The 24,756-nt window shown below is 34.7% G+C and overlaps 1 protein-coding gene and 1 non-coding gene across 2 annotated transcripts in view; one reads left to right on the forward strand and one right to left on the reverse strand.

The window, feature by feature from the left end:
• The first annotated feature begins 2,351 nt into the window (after positions 1–2,351).
• On the forward strand, positions 2,352–2,458 carry LOC126015200 (U6 spliceosomal RNA). The gene has a single exon (XR_007498089.1). It is a non-coding gene; the product is annotated as a U6 spliceosomal RNA (small nuclear RNA).
• Positions 2,459–19,857: 17,399 nt separating this feature from the next.
• The window catches only part of ADGRB3 (adhesion G protein-coupled receptor B3), an 898,471-nt gene continuing 893,572 nt past the window's right edge, over positions 19,858–24,756 (reverse strand). Inside the window, exon 32 of the mRNA XM_049776768.1 lies at positions 19,858–20,672. Within this exon, the coding sequence (XP_049632725.1) occupies positions 20,484–20,672 (189 nt within the window). The 3' untranslated portion in view covers positions 19,858–20,483. The remainder of the gene's footprint in view (positions 20,673–24,756) is intronic.

The raw sequence follows: 24,756 nt of genomic DNA on the forward strand, positions 1-24,756 counted from the left end.
TGAATTTGATCAGTTTGCTATGGGACATGCCACTAACCAATATTGTAAATTACTTTGTATTCTATATTTTTGAAAGTTCTGTTTCTATTTGACTTTCTATAAAATTTAAAAACAGCAAAAATGTATAGTCTGACATGCAGATATTTTAAATATGTATTTTTTGTAAGTATAACCTGAAACTTAGGAGAAAGCATTTTTTTAATTTTTAGTTTTTGGGTCACACCCACGAATGCTCAGGGGTTTCTCCTGGCTATGCATTTAGGAGCTAGTGTTGGCAGTTTCAAATGACTATGTGGGATACTGCAGATTAAATCTGGGTTGGCCATTTGCAAAGCAAGGGCCCTACCCTCTATATTATCTCTCTAGCCTCAGAAAGAGGATCATTGCACTGATGAAGGGGGATGTTCTTTTTTATGACTGAAACCTAATGACAATCATGTTTGTAATCACAGTGTTTAAATAAGATATTATTTAGAAATAAAGATAAGAATACCTTTAAAGTCAATTCATATTGAGGTAAATGGTAGTTCACCTTTTTGTAATTTACTTTGTTTTTGGACCATACCCCATGGTGCCTAGGACTTGTTCTTACTCAGGGCTGACTGCACAAAGGGATCACTCCTGGCTAGCTTGGAGAACCACGTTGGGTTTTAGAGATTGAACCTAGGTAATTCAGCACAAGACAAATGGCCTGTCTACCAGCTGTAATATTACTCCAGCTCCAGAATTTTGTTATTTTTATAAATAAGTCATAACACTTTGTCATGTATAGATAAATGAATGGAGATATGTCATGAGAAATAAATTAATTTGCAAAATCTGTAGAGTATGTTTACACATTTTTTTGGTTTTAGATTTTGGGACACACCTAACAGCCCCCAGTGTTAGCTTCTGGCTCTGTACTCAGGACACTCCCAAGTTGGTGCTCAAGGGGCCATATGTAGTATGGTGCCAAAAAGCAACCAAAGATCACTCATGTATTGCTACCACCTTACCCACTGTACTCTCTCTTGCTTCTAATATTATAGTCTATTGGTACCACCCACATAAATTGGTCTACTGTTGATTGAGATATTAAAAGACACATGATTATATAGAGAGAGATTAATTTACCAGAACTTAGGTTATCAGTAAAATGTATTGGAAATAATAAAGATGACAGTGAAAATAGTTGTCAGAATTTGTTCCTTTGGATATAGATTATGAATTATGTATCATATGATAAAAATGTTAAAAAATTATAATGGTCTTCCATATTGTTTTATTTTATTCTTTTATATATTTTTATATTTTGATGTATTTATTGGGTTGTAAGCTACAATAGATTTCTTGAAATAAAATATGCAAATAGTTCTCACTAAGCCATATTAATTGAAAAGTTTACCTAAAAACCGTGTATGGTATATAAATGATTTGTATTTGGTTGGAAAATAAAGTATTATTTTCCCATTAGAGTTATAATTTTTTTCTGCCTTTTCTGGTTCACATTTATGTAATTTTTTTAATTACATTTTTAATTTAATATATTTATTTAACCACAGTGACAATGAATGAAGGGCATTCCCACCACTGATGTCCTCCTTCCACGCCTATTCCCAGCATGTCTCCCATATCTCCCTCTTTTACCCCCCCCCCCCAAATACTAGTGTAACTGGTCTCCACTTTACAGGTTGTTGTAGATTGGATATCTATTCTGTCGTCATTGACTTTGGGTTTGGTGTTCCAGTCTGGTCATTTTTTATTTGCACTACATGTTCATATGACTGGTCCTGGTATCATCATTTCCCCCCTCAGTTTATGAGGCTGAATGATTCGAGTTATGCAATTTGGTTAAAGATAAAAAGGTTAAGGAAAAAAGAAGAAAAATTTGGTATCAACTACTAAAAAAAATCACCAAATAATATCCACAAGAGTGAAAAAGAAAGAAAAAAGTGGAAGAAAAAAGAGAAGAAAAATAATACCAAAAACAAACAAACAAACAAAAAAAACAAGAAAAAGGAATGCTGGAGTGGCAGGGCTTGGTGTTCCCCCCACTTTTTTTTTTTTTTTTTTGCATAAGCACAGTAAGTATTGGGGAGGGAAGGTGATTCCCATGGCCTAAGAGATTCAGGGTTTCTCCACTCTTGAAGCATATTGTCATGGGAACAACCACTAGCTTCATACATACTTATTGCCATATCCCAGTTTTTTTTTTATAGAAGTGCTTATCCTGGTTCTTTTCCTTTATTTACATAGATTAAAATAGATTAATTTGTTTTTATTTATGTTATTGAGTTGTATGGATTTTTTATTTCTTTTTTTAAGAAGCATTTTCCACCATTTACTCTTGTTATCAAAAATAGTTCAATTCAGTGCTTGCTTCGGCAGCACATATACTAAAATTGGAATGATACAGAGAAGATTAGCATGGCCCCTGTGCAAGGATAACATGCAAATTCGTGAAGCGTTCCATATTAAAAAAAATAGTTCAACTCTTCTTGTGAAACAAAAACAAAATAGTACATGCTGGATACATACATCACATTTTTCTTCCTATGGCTTTAGCCCACCCCCACCCCACCAAAAAAAGCCCAACAACAATGACAACAACAAAAACAACTCTACCTGACCATATTTCACAGAAAATGACACCAATATACACTACAAAACAAAAGGAGATGTCATCTTCTTTGTGTCCTGATATTAACTCCATATTGGATATTTGATTTGCAAATATTTTTAACTTTTTTGTAAATTTTATTTTCTATATGTTGAGAAATTATTTTTTAAGCTTGATAAATTTTTTCTGTAGTTTTTGAGTTTCTTTGCTACAAAGAGATTATTAGTTTTCTGTAGTATTTCTTTGCTACTGCATTTTTTGCTCATACTTTAGGTATTATAACAAATAGCTATTACAAAGACACATATCAAAGGGCTACTGTTTATTTTCCTAGGATTTTCATATGGCCATATATTATATTAAGTATTTAACCCATTTGGAGTTAAAATTTGTGAATGGTGCTTGATAGAAATACTTTATTTTTTCATGGGTGGAATTCAATTATCAAAGCACCATGTATTAGAAAGACAAATTTTGGGGCCAGAGCTGTGGCACAAGTGGTAGGTCATTTGCCTACACACACTAATCTAGGACGGACCGCAGTTCAGTCCCCTGAAGTCCCATATGGTCCTCGAAGCCAGGTGCTATTTCTGAACGCATATACAGGAGTAATCCTTGAGCATTACTGGGTGTGGCACAAAAAACAAAAACAAAGAAAAACAAGACAGACTTTTCTTCATTGCTTCATTGCATATTACTGACATTTTTGTCAAATATAAGTTAGCTTGCATGCTTGGGATTATTTCTAAGCTCTTACTGGTGTTCCTTTGCTCTATAATCACTCATCAATAATAGGTATTTATTATGATAATTATGTCCTTTTATAATTGTAAAATTATGAAAGAGGTCACTGACACATGCTGAGTGTTACACAGTCTTGTAGAACCTGAACCATAAGTTTTTTCACTGTTTTGTTCTTGGCCACACCCAATGGTGCTCAGGATTTATTTCTGGTTCTTTGCTTGAGGATAATTCCTGGCGAGCTTGGGAGGCTATATTGGATGTTGTGAACCAAACTTAGGTTGGTAGCGTTCAAGTCAAGCACCTACCTACTCCCTATACCCTACCTACTCCATACAACCTACCTATTATTTCTTTGACCACATGGGCTATAATTATTTAAAGCTGAATGTTCTTAGACTCTCATACTGAAAACATTGAAAATTCTAAGGTTGGGGCCAGTGAGGTGGCGCTAGAGGTAAGGAGTCTGCCTTGCAAGCGCCAGCCAAGGAAGGACTGCGGTTCGATCCCCCGGCGTCCTATATGGTCCCCCCAAGCCAGGGGCAATTTCTGAGTGCTTAGCCAGGAGTAACCCCTGAGCATCAAACAGGTGTGGCCCAAAAAACCAAAAAAAAAAAAAAGAAAATTCTAAGGCAATGTTAGTTCTGTATCTAAATATATAGATGTATAGATAAGGATAATAAATGATTATAATGATACATTATATAAGGCACTTACACATAAAAACAGCTTGAAGGAAATCATTGAATGAATGATCAATGATAAATGAAAGGAGTTTGTAGGACTAGACATTGCTTTATATAATCAGTGATAAATGTGAATGTCTCTAACTACTATAATTTGATGCTGCACTTTGCTATGAACTTTGAAGTAATATTAAATTTATAAAAATATTTTTCTAGTAATTAACTTAAAAATAAATACCACCCTTCTTTCTGGAAAATAATTATATAGATTCTTAAGTTGCCAGTTATTCTCTCTCTTTCTCCCCTCTCTTTTTGATTTTTGTCCACAAATGGCAGTCCTGACTGTTAAGGAATCACTTCTCACAGTGCTTTGGGGACCATATAGAATACTGGAAATGGAAGCCATGCTGGATGCATACAAGGCACACACCCTTCTAATTGTGCTATATCCAGCCTCTCCAGTTATTTTCTTTTAGTATTTTTTACATAATAGATTTTCCTCTTCTGTTCTGAAAGCATATGTTGAACAATAGCCACTTGTTTTATGGGGGCTCCTGTAGTAACTTCTTTTTATCTCTGCTCTTAAACCTTTTGCTTTTGATCTTTACCATTTAATTAAAGTGTGCATGGTATAATCCTATTCTTGTTCAATATACGTTTTATTCTATCCCCAGGTTGGGTGATTTTCAACCATTTTTTACTTTAAATAAAACTTTTATTTTTTTTATATTTTCCTTTGGATTTTCTTTGGAGATGCCACTTTTATCTTAATTAAATTTTATTACACTGCTCTTTGTATAAGCAGTTTCCTAGGCTCCTCAGTTACCTGAGTTATATTTCACTTAGTAGGTAATCAGAAATTGGTATTACATTCAATAATTTGAAAGTAATATTAATTAATATTAGATTAAATAGCTTCCTTGCATGTTATTTAGCCCTTGCTTAGGGTTTATAAAGCTTATTGTCTAGAGATTAGAAGCAGGCTTGATTATGTACTTAATTTCCTTCTTAGATTAGGTTGTTTAGTAATTTTGCTCTGCAAATAAGGTTAGTAGTAATCTGTATTTGTTTAAAATGCATTATATGTAGGGTAGTAAAGAGGCTCTAAAGCCTCATAAGTATTCTGGTTAGTTTTTTTGTTTAGAAGACTAAAGACTGACTTAAGCAATAAGTGGGATGAGGAATTAATTATATGTGTATAGGAAACCATTATTAACCCTATTTAAAAAACATAGAACCTTTTATTTATCTAGTCTTTGTCGATTTCTTTGTTTTGGTGTGAATATTGAAGTTTTTGTCTTCATTTATATTTAATTTTTTCTTCTTTTTTTCTTCCTTTATGTGCTCTGCCATGGTTTTTTTTTTTTATCTCAAGACCATGCTTTTATGTGGTGCTTATCTTTATTGTTGGAGTATTCATTGGATATTTTATTTGACTCCTCTTTTTGTACCGTTGCGGTGTTTCACCTTCTTTTTCCCCTTCGTCTCTCCAACCTCGGATGAGAGCCTCCAGAAGGACTCCGCTCATGTTTGGCGTATTTGATTTTTTTCCCCAGTTTATTACTTTTCTCTTCTTCAAACAAAACCACATAACTTGAACTATCTAGTCCCGCCTCCCAATTAGAGAGGGAAATAAGGCAGGTACCAAGACCAAACAGGGGTAGGACCACTAATTAGTAAGCTAGGCACAGAGGGGACCACTTATTCTGGCAGCTCCGGGGGTGAGGGAAGAGGATATGGGAGGTAGGACAGGAACGAAAATGGAAGGAGGGAAATTCAGTGATGGGAATTCCCCTGATTTTATGTTAATATATGTTAATATACCAAAATATTACTGTCAATGATATGTAAGCCTGATTTTATGTGAATATACCAAAATATTATTGTCAATGATATGTAAGTCACTATGATTAAAATAAAAATTATATTTATTAAAAAAAGCATAGAACCTCAATCTAAAGGGTTGAAATTTTATTCGCTGGGTATAACAGAAGAAGAATTTCTGAAATTTGTAAACCTATTTTATTATTTTTAATTTAAATTTATTTGGGGGTCACACCTAGTGATGTTCAGAAGTTTTTACTGGTTTTGTGCTTATGAGTCATACCTAGCACTGTTCAGGGGATCCTATATGGTTGCTGGGATTAACATTGGATCAGCCATGAACAAGACAAACAAATTTTATGTGAGCCCTGTATTGGAGCAAATAATTTTTGTTCTCTTGTCTGAAGTTATGCTGAATCCATAAATCTGAGTTGTCACCAGTTGTTTTTGAGAGGGCTGGAAGATAGACACTTCAGAGTCTGGGGTGAAATATTAACCTTACTGGGCATGAATTAATTAGTTTCTGGGACTGGAAAGACTTCTAATTTGCAAGTTCAAAGAATCATATTTGCATTCCAAACTCACTTGTCAGAGTGGTCCCTGACTCATTATGCAGATGAGTAGAGCATTGGTTAACATTAATGCTTAGACACTAAAACAATAATAAATTTCACCAAAATCTACATGGTTATTGTAAAATCTTCTGTACATCAAAACCAGATAATCTGTTATTGATTCTACTTCCCTTTCTTATCAAATTCAGAGATCACACTAAATGATGACAGTTAAAAGCATAGATTATTACCCTGAGTTATCTTTTTTAAAATTTTTTAATTTAAGGCAGTTTTTTATTTACAAAGTTTTTCATAGTTGAATTTTAGGCATACAATTTTCAGCATCAAACCCACTACCTGTGTCAACCTCCCTCCATCAATGTTCCCAGCATTCATCCTAGTCCTGACCCCACATAAATCTTTTTATTTACAAATCATAGCTACATTTTTAATCCTCGCCAAACCAAATTCTTAGAGCCATAAAATCAATGTCCTAAATAAAGACATGACTCTGAGGTCAAGAGAGGTTGAAGACTTGTCATAATCACTTAATGAATGATCTTATGGGCCACACCCCTTGATGCTCAGGGGTTACTCCTGGCTATGCACCAGAAATCGCTCCTGGCTTGGAGGACCATATGGGATGACAGGGATCGAACCATGTTCATCCTGTGTCAACCTCGTGCAAGACAATGCCTTACAGCTGTGCCATTCATTGGGCCCTGACCCTGAAGTATCTTATTTCACTGAAGCAAGATACAGTTTAGGGGAAATCTTTCTGGATAATAGATTGGCTGAGGGAAAGGGAATGCCATCAGTCAATAGTCAGAATACAGATTCTTGGTGTCTTTTGGAATGTGTTACATGGTAGAGCCCCATTAAGTCCTAAGTTATAATGTTTTCTTTGTGATGTTTTGTTCTTGATTTGTTATTAGTTATTCTGTTAAGGAATGTGAAGTTAGAGGAGACATATGTTGTAATTTTTAACACATCATGTATTAACTTGTCTTGAACTAATAATGCTAAACAAAGTAAATAGTTTATTGGAATAAATTATTTTAGTAAACAATAACCTGGGGACTTTTCTAGTATTAAGGGATTACTGGGCTACTTATAATTGTACTGGCCCAGGTTTTTTGGCTTGAGGTTTAGTGCTCTAACCAGTCTAATAAATTCAGTCCAATAGCACTCAAAGGGTCACTAGAGCCACAACCATCAGCATTTGAGAAACCATTTTGTTCTAAGGATGAAATTCAGAGTTTGGTACATACAATTTCTCCAGGAATTTGATATCCATATATATATATATATATTAAATATCCACACTTTTAGGTCTGCACCATAGATATCAAAATATCCATATATTTTTAAAGAATTATATGCTATCTCACCAAAATTATAATGATTGATTGCTATACAACTTATCCAATGTGTATGACAGCTTGCCATAGGTAAAATATATCATAAAATTATTTTCTCTAACCACTATTTTTCTTTTGGATCACAGCAGGTGTTGCATAGGGCTTATTTCTGACTATGGAGTAAGGGATTACTCCTGGAGAACTAAAGGGCAAATATGTGTGGTACATGGAATTGAACTTAATTTGCCATGCGCAAGGCAAGCACTCTACCCACTGTAGTAACTTCAGCCATTCAAGAGCAACACAAAAAGAATTTAAAGTCATTAGCACTTCTGAGAGATAGTACAATGGCATGTTTAATTCAAATTTGTCCCTGGCACCAAATGGTCCTCAAAACATTGTGAAGGTTTGTCCTGGTGGCTCCTGAATATGGCCAGGTGGCTGGGTAAATCCCAGCACAGCAGAGCCTGAGTTGAATTGCTTCCTTTGCATGCTTGTGCCCTTGCTCTAAACTTCTGGCTCAGTTGGCTGAGAATTGCCAATAGGACCCTTGGATCTCCTGAGCAGATCTAAGCCCCATACCTTAGTTTTTATCGTATCTCCCAATCTGGGGAGCAGGAGTGAGTGATAGTACAATGGGTAGGATGCTTGTCTTGCATGCAGTTGATTTTAGTTCAATCCCTTGAGGAACATCTAGTTCCTCAAGCCCTCTAGGGGTTATCCCTAGCATACAGATCACTAGCAAAGCTTAGTGATTCACTGAGAGTACAGCCAAGAGTAAGTCCTGAGAATTCTCAGATGTGATCCAACTTCTCTCCTCCAAATAAAAAGAAATAACAATTAGGATTAGCATATAATAGTTTAGAGTAAGATCTACTTGGTTTTGGAACTGTCTAGTCAGGTAAATTGCTGGGGAGATTGATTTTTGTAACTCTAGTCTGAAGCTAGTATAGAAGTAGTTTTTTCTCTTAGAGAATTTTCCTAAGAGAATGCTTTCCCTCTTAAAACATTGATGTAATTTTATAAAACCTAACCATTTTATGGAGGATGTCTGTTTTATTCACAGTGCAGTGATTTAAATATCATTCTTTTTTAATATAATTTTTATTTTAATCATAGTGGCTTACATATCATTGACAATAATATTTTAGGTACATATTAACATAAAATCAGGGGAGTTCCCATCACCAAATTGTCCTCCCTCCACCTCTGTTCCCGTCCTACCTCCCATATCTTCTTCCCTCACCCTGGGGCTGCTAGAATAAGTGGTCCCCTCTGTGCCTAGCTTACTACTTAGTGGTCTTACACCTGTTTGGTCTTGGTACCTCCCTTATTTCCCCCTCTAACTGGGAGGTGGGACTAGATAGTTCAAGTTATGTGGTTTTGTTTGAAGAAGAGAAAAGTAATAAACTGGGGAAAAAATCAAATACGCCAAACATGAGCGGAGTCCTTCTGGAGGCTCTCATCCTAGGTTGGAGAGACGAAGGGGAAAAAGAAGGTGAAACACCACAACAGTACAAAAAGAGGTGTCAAATAAAATATCCAGTGAGCACTCCAAAAAAAAATATAAAGATAAGCACCACATAAAAGCCATGGTATTGAGATAAAAAATGTGGCAGAGCACATAAAGAAATAAAATAAAAGAAAATAAAATAAATAAATATAAATGAAGACAACAACTTCAATAGCCAAACTAAAACAAAGAAATTGACAAAAATTAGATAAATAAAAAATTCTTTTGTGCTTCTTTTTCTTCCCTCCTGCAAATGCACAAAAATATTGGGGTCATTTGAAAAGGAATTCCTTTGGCCTAAGAGATACAGGGATTCTACACCCTTGAAGTATATTGTCATGGGATTAACTATAGACTACTTTCAGGTTCATTTACTCTCCCCTTGGTGCTTTTGTGGTATATGGAAGACTTCTGCTCCGTCCTGGGTGATAAAATCAGCCCTTTGTATCTAGATATCTTGGTATCTGCACAGGTCAAGGAGTGGAACTTATGATGAAGTCTTTCTTTGTGGTTCTAGAAGTTTTGTTCCCTCAGTGTCATTTTAATCTGTCTTCTGTGGTTGGTGGTCCTGGTCTTTGCACTGATCCTAGGATGGGGCCTGGGATAGGGTCTTTCGTTATGTTTCCAGAAGACCCATTCCATTTCAAATGTCTCAGACAGACCTCTGGAACTAGAAATCATGGTTGTTGTGCAGGTCATAGCTCAAACCCTAGACTAGGGCTTTTTTATTGGTCCCAGGATACATACAGTCAGGTCATGGTTCTGTCAGCCAGTCATCTGTAAATCACGATCTTGGCATTTGGATAGACTAAAGGGTGACAAGTCTTCTGATTTTGTCTTATCGTTAGTTAGTGAGGTAGGATAACTTGCTCTTCGGTCAAGTTGTTCCCATTTTCCTCATTGTTAGGATATCATATTAAGGCTGGCACTTGTTGGTGTCTGAGCAGTATTAAGGATGTCCGGGATGGGATTTGTTTCCTGTGGCTGTTGTGAAGAACTGTGTTATTTCTGTCTGGGATCCAGGGTTCAAGGCTGGACAGTTGGTGTATAATCACCTGGGGTCTAAGTTGGGTCCACGTGACATATTTTCAAAGTGGGAGATGCCCCTGTATTGTAAACAAGTATGAGTTATTATTCCTAGTAAATAAGAGCTTGTTTTTATACATAAGATTTCCCCTTTTTGTAGTGTGCCTTTGCAGGGATAAATGGTGCTACATTATATTGTCAGTGCATTTGAGGGTGGAAAGAGAAGAAAACAAAAATAGGTCGCACTCCCAAAAAAGATAAAAATAAAAGTATATGTGCTCATATATATATATATAAAAAGAAAAAATATTTAAAAAATGAAATAAAAAAGTAATTAAAGGAACAAAGTGATGCAAGAGACTACCTTCCTTTTGGGGAAAAGCAGGTAAAGAGATGTTGTAATAGAGGTCTTATACTTATGATGGAAGTATAGGTTTCCCCCTTGTCTTTTGAAATTTTCTTGTGGTGTGTGGGTTCCTGGGCGCCTTTTCATCACACAACCTGACCCTCTTGAGATTGGCAAAACATTTGCAGCAGGGAGGTCTTGGGAAGAGTTCTTGCATTGGGGATACTTTTAGAGCTAATCCGGTTTCAAGTAACAGTCCACATTAGGAAGGGTTGGTAAGGAGGATTGCGCAGCATGAGTCAGCAGGGGAGTTGGTTGCCTTTTCTTGCAGGGGACGAGGTGTGGGTTTGACTGGTTGTCCCTTTGCTTGGGTACTGCATACTGTTCGTTGGCGTAGTAGGTCAGTCTTGATGCCTAATGGATTAAGAACTGAGGGTGAAGAGTTTTAATAAGGTGGGAATTCTGGATGGAATTGAGGGGTGAAAGGGTAGTCAGATTTCCAAAGGGGGGAAAGGGGAAAGTATATGGAAAGGGCAGGAAAGAAGAGAGAAAATAAAAGAAAAGGAGAGAAAAAGAAAAAAGGAAAAAGAAAGTAGAGAGAGGAGAGGAGAAAAGAGCAAGAGAATGCTGGTTTGCTTGAATGTGTTCGATGAGTAGGGCATGTAGTATAAACCTATAGGTCACAGTTGCTGCTTTGTGGTCTGGATGGTCACATGCTTCAAATCCTAAAAGAAGGTATAACCTAGAGATACAAGGTATGTTAAAGAGTTTAACCGGGATATTCTCGTAATGCAAGCTGGGTAATATATCTTTTGTGACTGAGCCCCGAGATGCCATCTTAGTTTGTCCACCCTTTGTATCCAAGAACGCCTGTGGACAGAAAGGCTGAGAGGTTATTTTAAATATAGTAAGATTAAGGCATTAAAACATATTGTTATGAAATGCTTCCATTGGAGTCAGTGATTTCCCATGGTATTCTTTACCTGTAATCCTGTATAAGATCCCTAAGGGATTATTATGGGCCTTTGTAGTAGAAGGCTGATTACATACCTGCTCTCTCTATCCTGCTGTTTCTGCTGTTGCTGGTTTCTTTGTGGTATAATATGTAGTTAAGAGTTTGTGTTGTTCCTCTTTCATGTGTTTTGGGCACTGCTCCCTGGTTTATGTCGACTGTTACAGTGTTTGGAGTTTCTACCCTGTTAAACCCTGTTATTTGATTGTTGAGTATTAGTTGTATGTAAGGGTATGTTCTAGGTGCTTCAAAATAGTGCTATCATTCTGTGTTTATCTTTCGTCTTCTGACTTACTTCGTTTAAAATAATATGTTCTAGGTCCATCCACATTGCTGCAAAGTCTGTGATTGAATCATTTCTGACTGCCATGTAGTATTCCATTGTGTATAGATACCACATCTTAATGATCCATTCATCTGTTGTTGGACATCAAGGTTGGTTCCAAGACTTGGCTATTATACTGAGTGCTGCGATAAATAGTGGGGTGCACACGTATTTTGGAATGAATGTCCTTCCAACTTGGGGGTAGATACTTATGAGAGCAATTGCTGGGTCAAATGGCAGCTCAATTCTGAGTTCTTTGAGCACTCTCCAGACTGTTTTCCATAGGTGTTGGACTAGGGTGCATTCCCACCAGCAGTGGATGAGAGTGCCTTTTATGTACATCCCTGCCAACAAATATTGTTCCCATTATTTATTTATTTTTTTTTGGGTTTGGGCCACACCCGGCGGTGCTCAGGGATCACTCCTGGCTGTCTGCTCAGAAAAGCTCCTGGCAGGCACGGGGGACCATATGGGACACCGGGATTCGAACCAACCACCTTTGGTCCTGGAGCGGCTGCTTGCAAGGCAAATGCTGCTGTGATATCTCTCCGGGCCTTGTTCCCATTATTTTTGATGTGAGCCTGTGAGCCATCCTCACTGGTGTAAAGTGATACCTCATTGTTGTCTTTATTTGGATTTCCTTAATGATGAGTGAAGGTGAGCGTGTTTTCTTGTGTTTGTTGGCCATTTTTCGGTCTTTCTCAGAGAAGTGTCTATTCCTTTCATCTCCACATTTTTCTATGGATTTATTTGATTTTGAGGGGCTCAGCTTTCTGAGTGCTTTGTATATTCTGGATATCAGCCCTTTATCTGACATGTTGAGTACAAAGATTTTTTTCCCATTCAGTTAACTGTCTTCTTGTCTTAAGTAGGGTTTCTTTTGCCATGCAGAAGCTTTTTAGTTTTATGTAGTATAAAAATAGCTTCACAATAACACCTAAACAATTATTTGAACAAGTATCTACTAACCAGACTAGTAGAATTAAGATGTATATTAGCCACACATTATCTTGATAAAAGGAACATATGTGAATTTCTGGAATTTATACAACAGAGGCTGTTGATAGAGAATCAATTCACTATGGGATGAAGCATTAGGGTTCATAAGGACATTTTGTCTTCTTTTTTATGCAAAAATATTAATATTTATGTTATAGACGCAGTGGTCCTCAAACTATGGCCCACGGGCCACATATTGTATTTGTATCTTTTGTTTCTTCATTGCAAAATAAGATATATGCAGTGTGCATAAGAATTCGTTCATAAGTTTTGTTTTTACTATAGTCAGACCCTCCAATGGTCTGAGGGATAGTGAACTGGCCCCCTGTTTAAAAAGTTTGAGGATCCCTGTATAGAGACTGAGATCTACATAAATAATTTGTTCTTTGCTTACATTGATTTATCAGAAAGCTCAGTAATATCACTTGCCACAATTCTATGAGAGAAGATAGGACTTTTAGGAGAATATTTTAGTTGTTAGTTGCTGTGCATTCTTGATTGTTCTTCCTAAAATGTTCTATATATACATATATATGTATGTATGTACATATATATGTATATATAGATGACTTTTTCAAGTATTTTACAACATAATATCTCTTTATTTTAAGCCACCAAAACATTGGATATTCTTATTTATGTATGTATTCCTGAATATACTTAGTTTCTTGAATAAGGGACTTTATTCCTTATCAACAATTCATTATAAAAGTATTTCTGCTAACAGCCACCTATTTTCAATACATGAAAGTCCTTTGAGTTGTGTTTGAACACACCTTTCTCTCCATCAGTTACTTCAAGAAGTTGCCTATTAGTAAACATTTTTCCTACATATAGTAGCCACAGGGGTTATATTTATTTGTGGTTGAATCCCCATCTTCTTACATATATCTAGACTGATATATAAATACTTACATATATATACATATATATCTATATAGATATAAAATAATCAGTGCTTTATATATATCTATATATAGATATAAAATAATCAGAGCTTTGCTCTTGGCCCTGCATTCAGGGATCATACCTGGTGATGACCAGAAGACCATATTTCTGGGATCAAATTCAGGTAGAAAATATACAAGCAAGCAGCCTACCTTCACTATCTTTCAGGCCCAATAAATATTTCTTTTTTGTTTGTTTGTTTGTTTGTTTGTTTGTGGGCCACACCCAGTGATGCTCAGGGGTTACATCTAGCTATGCGCTCAGAAATTGCTCCTGGCTTGGGGGACCATAACGGACGCCAGTGGATTGAACCGCAGTCCATCCTAGGTCAGCCATGTGCAAGGCAGATGCACTACCGCTGCACCACCACTCAAGCCCCAAAGCCCCAAAATATTTCTAATAAATTATTTATATCTTTTAGTAAGCTTGATTGCCACATATAATTATCTCCATATTGATAAATTGATTTTAGAAATGTAATTCTAGATTGAAAGTGATACTAGACAAATCTAGGCATGCATCTAAAAACTGACAGATTCCCAACAGTACAAGAATTGAAATGCTGATCTTTTATGGTTATTACTTGCAGAAAAATATGTTTGCTTAAAGTCAACTTCTTGAAGTTATTAATGTAAAGATGTACTAAGACACTCCTCAAAGAACTTTCATGTCATTGAAATAGGTGATTACTAGCAGAAATATCTTCATACAAAATTAATTATCATTACATAAGGAAGAAAAATCCAGATATTTCTTGTTCAATGTTTTGAAACAAATATATTTAGTGGATATAAAAATTATACACATCTTCTCAATTACTTGATTTTAAGAAATTTATTCCCCCCTTTGGTTTTTTGGGCCACACCCTGTGAAGTTCAGGAGTTATTCCTGGCTATGTGCTCAGAAATTGCTCCTGACTTGAAAGAACTTTATGGGACTCTGAGGGATCAAACCAAGATCTGTCCCGGATCCGCCCTGTGCAAGGCAAACACCCTACCACTGTGCTATCACTTTGGCCCTGCAATCTTTTAGTTTATCAATGACCAAAATACCTTTTCAATCCTCTCAACTTAATTAAATTTTACACAAATTTCATCTTTTTCTCAGTTTTTGTCTATCTTCTCTTAAATCATATAATTTAAAAAACATCTAGTTGAGTAATGTTTTTTAAACGTTTATCTTTTTTCAAAGAAGTTTCTTTACATATTTCCCTTCACATAACCAAAGCAAAATTGGGATTTGGAAAGTTAATGATTTCCTGACAACTCTATAGGGTTGGATTGGATGCCTGTGAGTTAGGAAACAGTTGAGTAGCCTATATCTGCTTCCTTTAAAATATACGTCTTTAGACAGGTACTTGCCACTTTCACAATATTGTAGTGTCTCTCTCAAGTATCTACACCATGTTTTTTTAAAATTTTTTATTTAAACAACATTATTACATACATGATTGTGTTTGGGTTTCAGTCATGTAAAGAACACCACCCATCTACACCATGTTTTAAAAATAAAATCAGAGACCGGAGCAGTGGCACAAGCTATAAGGAGTTTGCCTTGCACGCGCTAACCAAGGACTGATTGCAGTTCGATCCCCCAGTGTCCCATATGGTCCCCCAAGCCAGGAGTGATTTCTGAGCGCATAGCCAGGAGTAACCCCTGACTATCACTGGATGTGGCCCAAAAAGACAAAAAAAAAAAAATCAGTAGGGACAGAGAGATATAATTATCACTAACCCACACATAGAGTGCTTGCCTTGCACTCTATGGTTAACCAGGTTTTAATTTCTGGTGTCTCATATGGTCCTTTGAGCACTCCCAGGAGTAATTACTGAGTGAAGAGCTAAGAGTAACCCCTGAACATCATCATGTATGGCCCCAAAATTAAAGTAAAAACAAATAAAAATGGAATAAAAATAGATTAACACAACTATCCCCTATTTTCTGTAGAAAGGTAGGAGTGTAATTTGGTAAGCATAACTTTAACAAAGCTATCTTTTGTCATAAATATAGAATAAATTTTACAATTGTTTGGATATCAACCAATTAAGAATGCAGATGGCTTATAATCCTACTCTAGTTCGCTATTCCAATTTTTAAAATATGTTCCAGCCATTCCTGTGAGTGCAGACTGCATTCTGGCTTACTAACCATTTAAAAGCTGGAACAAAGTGTGTGTTTGTGTGTGTGTGTGTGTGTGTGTGTGTGTGTGTGTGCACGTGCGTGCGCGCGTGTGTGTGTTTTCTCTCCCCTCCTCCTTTTTTTTCTTATCTGCCTTAGCTCAAAATAAATTTTGCTTCAATACCTGGGTTTTAGATCTATGAATATTGAATCAAATTTAATGACTTTCTAAGGACTTATTTATAAATTAAAGTACCATTTTTGAAATATATCAGAAAAATGAGTAACTTTGAGCCAAAACTAGTCAAAACTAGCAAGTTGTATATTGGAAATCATTTTATCAGGCATTTGTGTCCCAGGTAGTGATTTATGACAATGACTACCCTTTAAATACCTTTTAGTATTACTCAGGTAAGGCTCTCATATGAATCTTTTATTGTTTCCCATTGCAACGATAGAAAACCTGACCTTTATTACGTCTACGTTTGTTAATTGCCACCTAAAAATGAAGGCCATTTTCATTTGTCACCAGCATTTATATTTTATATAGTTCCATGGTACTTGGTGTTTGGTATTTACATTTGATTGGGTGCCATATATGAGAGTGTCAGGGCTCTAGCCTAACAGTAGTTGGGGGACCATAACAAATGCTGGAGATTGAACCCATGTTGGCTGTGTCCAAAAAAGTTACCCTGCAGTAATATCGCTATAGTTCTAGTTCTTGGTTTCTAAATCTTATTTCTGTCATCACAGTACACATTTAATCATTAAAACATCTCTAAGGTTAAGCTGATTTTGTCATTAAGGAAAACTATCATTTTACATGCTAGAGATAAATTTATTCACCGAGGTACAGAAAGTTTATTGAATTTAGAAAACAACAGTTTTGATGTCGCTCTGGAAAACTAAAGCTAATGAAGTTTCTTAATGAAATCAGGAATGATACAAAAGTTATGAACTAATTTTCTAAAACAGCTGTTTCTTTTTAACCATAATCTGTATGTGTTTTACACAGTGTCTAAAGTCTATCTGAAAATTCACATTGCTTTTCTGTTTCCTTGGCAGGTATAAGATCCATTTTAATATTTATAAAAACACTGGGGACCTCAGAATATGACCATGGGTAATGTAACCAATTATAATATACTTTATGGGCCTTATCTGGTCTTCAGGTCAGATATTTCCCACCCTTTCTGTAATATATGTAAAAGTAACAAGGTTTGCAAAAATAGTAAATACATTTAAAAAAATTTCACAATGGGCCATTGAATAAAATGACTTTAAGACCACCTGCTATTCTAGGCCATCCACACTATTTTGCCAAATCATGTATTAACATTAGCAATACCATAATGATTGATGTATATTTCTAGTTTTATGGTTTTACTAGTTGCTTAAAATACATTAATAAATTTTGTGAGCATTAATTTGAAATATTAATGATTTAGAAGGATCACATACAATACCACAGCACCATAAGAATAGCACCAACTGTAAGTCAGAATATCTGAACTAACCTTAGGTATGTCATTTACTTATGTTGTTTTTTTATAGGTCAAGTAATCGCTTCTGGCCTCCATTTATTTAGGAAAATAAATCCCTGTATCCTGTAATAAGGATAACATTTCACACATTAATCATATATTTAATATATATGTATTATGTAGAACAGTGGTCTTCTAGTCTACTCAAATAAAAATAAACATAACTATTGTACAAACACTTTAGATGTCGAGTTGATATGTATAATACGTATTATAATTATACTAAAATAAATTCCACAAATAATTCAACAAACATTTATTGTGTGAACATTATTGTGCTAGGTCCCTTAAGAGATACAAAAATGGATCCGACATGAATCCTGCCCTCCAGGCACTTACAGTCCACCAGAGGTTATCAGAAATTTGTATAAATGACAAGAGAAGATTTAAAAAAATCCTAAAAGTGGCACAGAACAGGACCATGAAAGTTCACAGAAGAAATTATTTTCTAGCATGGTAATTTGTGAAAAACTACTATGAATATGAACTTTGAGCTGTACTTTGAAGCTTACTTGAAATTTGGATATGGGGAAGGAAAAGACCATCCAACTAAAGAACATAAAATTAGTGTAAGCTCCAAGACACTTGTTCACTTTTGGTAAGGAAAGAAATCCCACAACTCCAGCAGTATGTGTGTAAAATGGTAATTTAAAAGAACTAGAAAAAGGTATTTTTTTAAGTTATGATTTTTGAATGCTTACTGACCTCCATTTTTTCTCATAGATTACAAATTATAATAGATAATAATAATAATAATAATAGTAATAATAGATTACGACTTGGTATCCTTCTTAATGATAACATCCAAATTTACCCTCACATTTTAATGTGCAACTTTTGAAGTTACTGAAAATAGAAAAAATATGTGATCTTGTTTTATAACAGTGAATTATATTTTATAAGAAATATTAGATTAATATGTTGAACTTATATTTTAAACCTGGAATTGAGATATTTTGAAAATTATGCTATTTTTAGTTTGAAGTTCTTACTAAAGTTTTCAATGAGGAATTACAAACATGCTTTTCATTCACTCTGTGTCACTGAAATGAAACTGAGCATTATGAATTTATATATGTAAACATATATGGATTTATTTATACATATATTATGTGCACAAAGAGAGATGATAGATATTTAAGTATTCCTACGATCAGAAAATTATTTTATAAATTTAATAGGTCTTTAATATAATTACAATATATTAGCATAAAGTTAATTTTATTGAAAAAATCAGTCCTTAGTTATATTATTCTCTTTTTTGCATAATCATGTCATTTTATATTTAAAACCTGATTAAAAATATACTTTTAATATCTTTACATTTAGAACATTATAAGTATATGACAGGGGTTCAGACTGAGCTGGATGGTGTTTAAGGCTCTAGCTTAAAGGCGCACATGTGTATTTAAGCACCTTGATCTCTGCCTCATGTCCTGTAGGGCTGGTCCCCAATATTTGGTGTGGCAGAAGTCAGCTAATAAATTTCTTACAGAACACAGAAAATCAGGCAGCTTAGGTTTAGTAACAAACTAACCTAAACGAACACTATGGAAATTTTAAGAACATCAATATCCTCTTTACACTCTTCACTTCCCTTGAACAGAAAAAACAGTCTGAAAGCATCAAAGGATGATGAAATTGTGGAAATCCTTTCAACATGTCCCTCAGAAATCCTTGCCGGGAGAAGATGGTGTGGCTTTAATATTTGAAGGGATATTAGGAATTCTTTCATTGTCAGCTAATTCTGGACTTTCTCCTTTCAAGCAGAGATAAGGCTTTTTACAAACTACACTTATCCTTGTCTTTCTTCTTTTCGAGAATATACAAATAAGATATTTTTTTAAAAAAATTCTGAATAGTTCATTTTTTGTATGCTATAAAGATATTTAGAACAGGTATTTTTTTTGTAAAACATGCAGTGGATTTCATTATTTATACATTTTGTTATATTTTTTGTATGATAAATTTTCTAACTAGTTCTTTTGCCACAAAATAGAGAAAAACAATATTTATGTAAGAGCATATGGCAGCAGCTTTGGAAAGCCTCATTTACATGGTACATTGCTCCAAAAAGTGTTTTAGTAGAAAATACAGAAGCACTATACAAACCTACTATTACATTTGAGAAATCATTAGCCTCAAAGGAATAATAATGATATGCTATTAAAACCATGAATACATTTTCAGTATTTGTATTGAAAAAATTTATAAATATGTAAATTTGATTCAACAAATTCAAAATAAAATGCACTAAAAACTGATATGTAGACAAAAGTTTATTTACACCATACAACATTTTAAATATTTTATACACAGCTGCAGCAGAGAAAGCTACTCAGAGCTTTCTAGAGAAAACTGCAATAATAAAGATGTGAAATATATTATTCATATAAAAGTGAGATTATTACTTTATTGCATTTAAAGCAATGAAGAATGTAGCTCAACAAACATTCATTTAATGACAAAAACTTTGCTTTTATATTATAAAGTAAAAAGTGTAGTAATGGCCAAACAGACTGTTATAAACTTTAAAAACTGCATAAATATATACATTGTGCTTCATGGTGAAGTTTTTTGAAAACTAAACCATATGAAGCAGTTACAACATGAATCGTTGCTTGAGGTTTATCTATAAAGATTACCTTACAAATCCATTCCACGGGTACTTACAACACAGGATGGTCAGAACTGTACACCTGGTCCTCTACACTAGCCTAACTAGTGAGAAGTAACCATATGCAAGCATCACTGGCATTTGGCACATGAAGGTCCTGACATAGGGAATCACACTGTCCAGATAGAAATGTCAGGCTTCCCAAGTATTAAGTGTCAGTGCAAAAAGCTGTGTTTATTTTTTTTTTTACCTCAGTCCATTTTCACTTTATTAAACTTCTGTTTGAAAGTCCCCTTCTTGCACATCCAGAGGTAAATTCAGACACTTCTCCCACTCTGCTGGCCTCAGTTCCAAAGCATCTTTTGCCTCTGTATCTAAAACATTGATTGTGGTGTAATGTTGGTATTCACTGGGATTTTTGAAAGTGTCCCATGGATTCTTGTTTGGTACTGGGTTTTCCTGTTAAGAAAAGTGAAAAGAATCATTTCTTTGATTACTAAGATTGCTGCTTGTTGAGGTTTGCAGGAAGAGTATGTTTGTAACCTTATCCATTTACATGATTCTGAAATTATTTTAAATTGTGGCCAGCTGCAGGAAATCATTTTAGTTTTAGTTTTCTTTCATTGAAAAAACTGATAACACCTTATTTAAGTTATCCTATCATTTCCCAGCAATCAAAGAAATAGAGCTATAGGAGGCAAAGGAGATTGAAGCTTGTTTTGGGCATCATGTGAAATGTTGGATGACTGTATGTTATGATGGAAAGGAATTGTTTAGAGTAAATGTAGAAAGTTTAATTATTTTTACAAACTTTTGGTCAGCTAGGCAATATCTGAAGATATATGATATAGGATATTCTGTAATCTACTACACAAACAGCATATTTCATGAAATAATTTATTTGTTTAATTTTTCCTCAAAAATTGTTTCTAGTAGCTACATTCTTTTGTTTTATATATGGAGAGTCACTTAAGTAGAAAAAATTATGCCTTTTTTTAAAGACCAAAAAATCTTGGACAATATCTAGAAATATAAAGGATCTTTCAAAATGCCTACATATCAACATTCTTCGTTTGGTTTTACAGTTTAGATATGTATTAACTACTACTTCAATTAGGCTTGATGTAGTAGAGCTATTTAATAAAGTATACGGGTAGACTTCACATGAGATTTTTAACAGCCTGATACTTTTCTAATATTTTAGCAAAATTTTATTTTATTTGGTGGTAGGAAAAGGATTCACTACACTTGGCTGTTGTTAGGGTTTCAGGATACAACCTGGATTGACTACATACAAAGAAAATAGCTTACCTGCTGTTACCCCTTTTGTGTCTGAACTTGTATTACTTTAAATTACTATTATTCAAAATTTTTTTAAATCAAAGAAATTTGTATTGGAAAGAGACTATATTGTACAACATCAAAAAAAGAAAAACCCTATTGAATTTTCCTTAGAAAAAATTAAAATCAAGAACAAAAATCTCGAGTTGCTTATTGTGTCTTTGAACATCCTTCTTCCTCACTTCCCAATTCTAACTTTTAATTGATTATAATAAAATTACAAGTAGAAATAAAACAGGTACTTGAATTAGTTTGGATTCCACTTGGAATTTAATATCATGTTCTTATCATTTTTGAGAATATTTTTGGTAAACTAATTTATATTAGATTTATTTACCACTTACTTATTTTAAGAACAAAAAATTAAGGAATAAAAAAGCTAATAAAATATAAACCTTTAGAATAAATTAGAAAATATGTATAATGTTAATTGTGCTTGATTCTAAAATCCTAAAATTTAATGAACAATAGTATAAAGGTATACATTTTGTTCCTTCTCATTTATTCCATTTTCGTGCCTCCCTTCAATTTTGATTTACTGATTGTTCTATCTGGATATCATATTAAGTACTAGAGATACCAGAATGACAAATAAAATACAGAAAAGGAGCATGCCCCCAAGGAAATCTCAGATATAAATCCTGACAAATGCCAGTTCAGTTCCCACTTATTTTGTTTCAAATCAATGTGAATTTTAGAATTTATTTTTATTCCTATGAAACGCAAATTTAACAGGAGAACTATATGTTTTTTTTTAAATTTTGTTACAATAGTTGGCAAAATGTATAGGTAATTACATACATTTTCAAGTTGCAAAGTTTTTAAGTGTAATTTTTAAAGAGTCTAGACACTGTGTTAATAAATAATCATTGTTTTAATGTTACTATGAAGTTCTGTAGAAGTCCAATGGAAGTAGTAAAGGTAGATTGATATCATTGTCTATATTTGAATATACAAAAATGTGCTGTTGATACGCAGAGAAAAGTAGACTAATAGATTTGTTTTATGAAACATTAAAAACTTATATTGAAGTTGGAATAGCAGGATGCCATTCTGAAGAAACAATTGTAGTTAAAAGTTATTTGAGGCTTGGCAACTGGGAAGACTAAGGGAACCTGTTGCCTTTGCATGCTTCTCTTCTCTTCTGTCTCCTGAAACTCCTGACACAAGAAAGGCCCAGCAAAAACTTTCTCACTTTCTCCTAGAGGTGCCAAGAAGAAAGGCCAAGAAAATCTGAGTGAAATCCAGATACCAGAGGTTTCCCAGCAGAAAGGTAGCTTCTTTGTCTGTGAAGGCATGAAGGGTCTGCCCCTGCTGTGAGCTTAGCAACTGTGAGAGACTGAAGGGACCTGTTGACTTTGAGTGTTTTTTTTTCTCATCTATCTCCTGAAACTCTCCTGAGAAGGCCAAGAAAACTCAGTAAAAACTATCTCCTAGAGGCACCAAGCACAAAGGCCAAGAAAATCTGAGCGAAACCCAGCTACCAAAGGTGCTGTCTGTGAAAGAGGTAAGGGTCTGCCTCTGCCTTGCTTTGTGGTTGCATGTTCTTTCTAATTAATGAATCCCACCATAACACACAGAAAAATATCACACTACAAGAGTGGGGAAACCTCGCAAGCAAACACTAAGCGCAGAGAATAAATATGATAACCTGATGACCCAAAAAATATCAACCATCTGATTAATCTCTCAGATAAGGAGTTTAGAATAGAAATATGGAGGATCCTAATGGAAATCGAAGAAAATAGAGCTCTAGTTGAACAGAACACAAAGATAGAAATCAGAAAACTCCAAACTGAAATAACAGATCTGAAAAACTTGGTAGCTGAAATAAAAAAACTCAAAGGAAAACCTCTCCAACAGGGTAACAGCAGCCAAGGACAGAATCAGAGAACTGGAAGATGAAATGCAGAACAACTCCATACAGCAGAAGGGATTAACAAAGAATCTTAAGGTAAACAATCAAACAATAGAAAAAGTACTCAAAGAATGTGAAAAGATGAAAATAGAAGTCTTTGATAAACTCAACAGAAATAACATAATAATCACTAGAATCTCAGAGGCCCAGGAAGGAGACCCCCAGGAAGAATCAACATTTAAAGACATCATCACAGAGAAACTCTCAGAGCAAAAGACTGCATGCAATTACATCCTGCATGCCCAAATAATACCAGCTAAAAAAGAACTGAAGAAAAACACCCAAAGACACATCTGAGCCATGATGTCAAATCCCACAGAGAGAGATAGAATACTAAAAGCAGCAAGATCAAAAATTACATTCAAAGGAGCAATTTACAGCAGACATGTCACAAGAAACTCTCAAAGCCAGAAGACAGTTGTGGGATATTGTGAGAAGACTGAATGAAATGGATACTTCACCTATAATACTGCACATAGCCTGACTCTGGTTCAGGTTTGAAGAAAGGATACATAGCTTAATGGATAAGTAATAGCTCATAAACTTTACAGGTTCAATATCAGCCTTAAAGGAAAACTGAAAGGTCTACTTTAAGACAATACAAACTAACAAACACACTAAACTTATACACAAAGATGACATTAAATCACATGACAATCATCACCTTCAATGTCAATGGACTAAATGCAACAATTATGAGACACAGAGTGGTTAAGTGGATCAAAAAGATTAATCCAACCGTCTGCTGCCTACAAGAAGCATACTTGAATAGTCAGAACAAACATAGACTCAAAATCAAAGGCTGGATAAAATCATCTAAGCAAGCAACACCCTTAAAAAAGCTGAGGTGGCCATATTAATATCAGATGACACAAACTTTAGACTGAGAAAAGTTGTAAGGGACAAAGATGGATACTTTATACTGATAAAGTGATATGTGCAAGAAATCACACTACTAAACTTATATGCACCCCATGGGAGACCAGCAAATTATCTAATACAATTATTGACCAATTTGAAAGAGCACATCAATAATAACACAATAATTGTGGGAGACCTCAACACGGACCTGTCAACCCTTCATAGGTCAAACAGTCTGAAACCCAAAGAAATATACTACATCTGAAAATAGAAATAGAAGAAAGAGGCCTAGTAAATATATGTAGGACACTCCATCCCCAGAAATCTGAATACGTATTCTTCTCCAATTTTTGTGGGTCATTCTTCAAGATAGACCACATGCTGGCACATAAAACATACCTCCATAAAATTAAGAGAGTAGAA

The sequence above is a fragment of the Suncus etruscus genome, chromosome 7 (assembly GCF_024139225.1).
Source record: "Suncus etruscus isolate mSunEtr1 chromosome 7, mSunEtr1.pri.cur, whole genome shotgun sequence".
NCBI lineage: Eukaryota > Metazoa > Chordata > Mammalia > Eulipotyphla > Soricidae > Suncus > Suncus etruscus.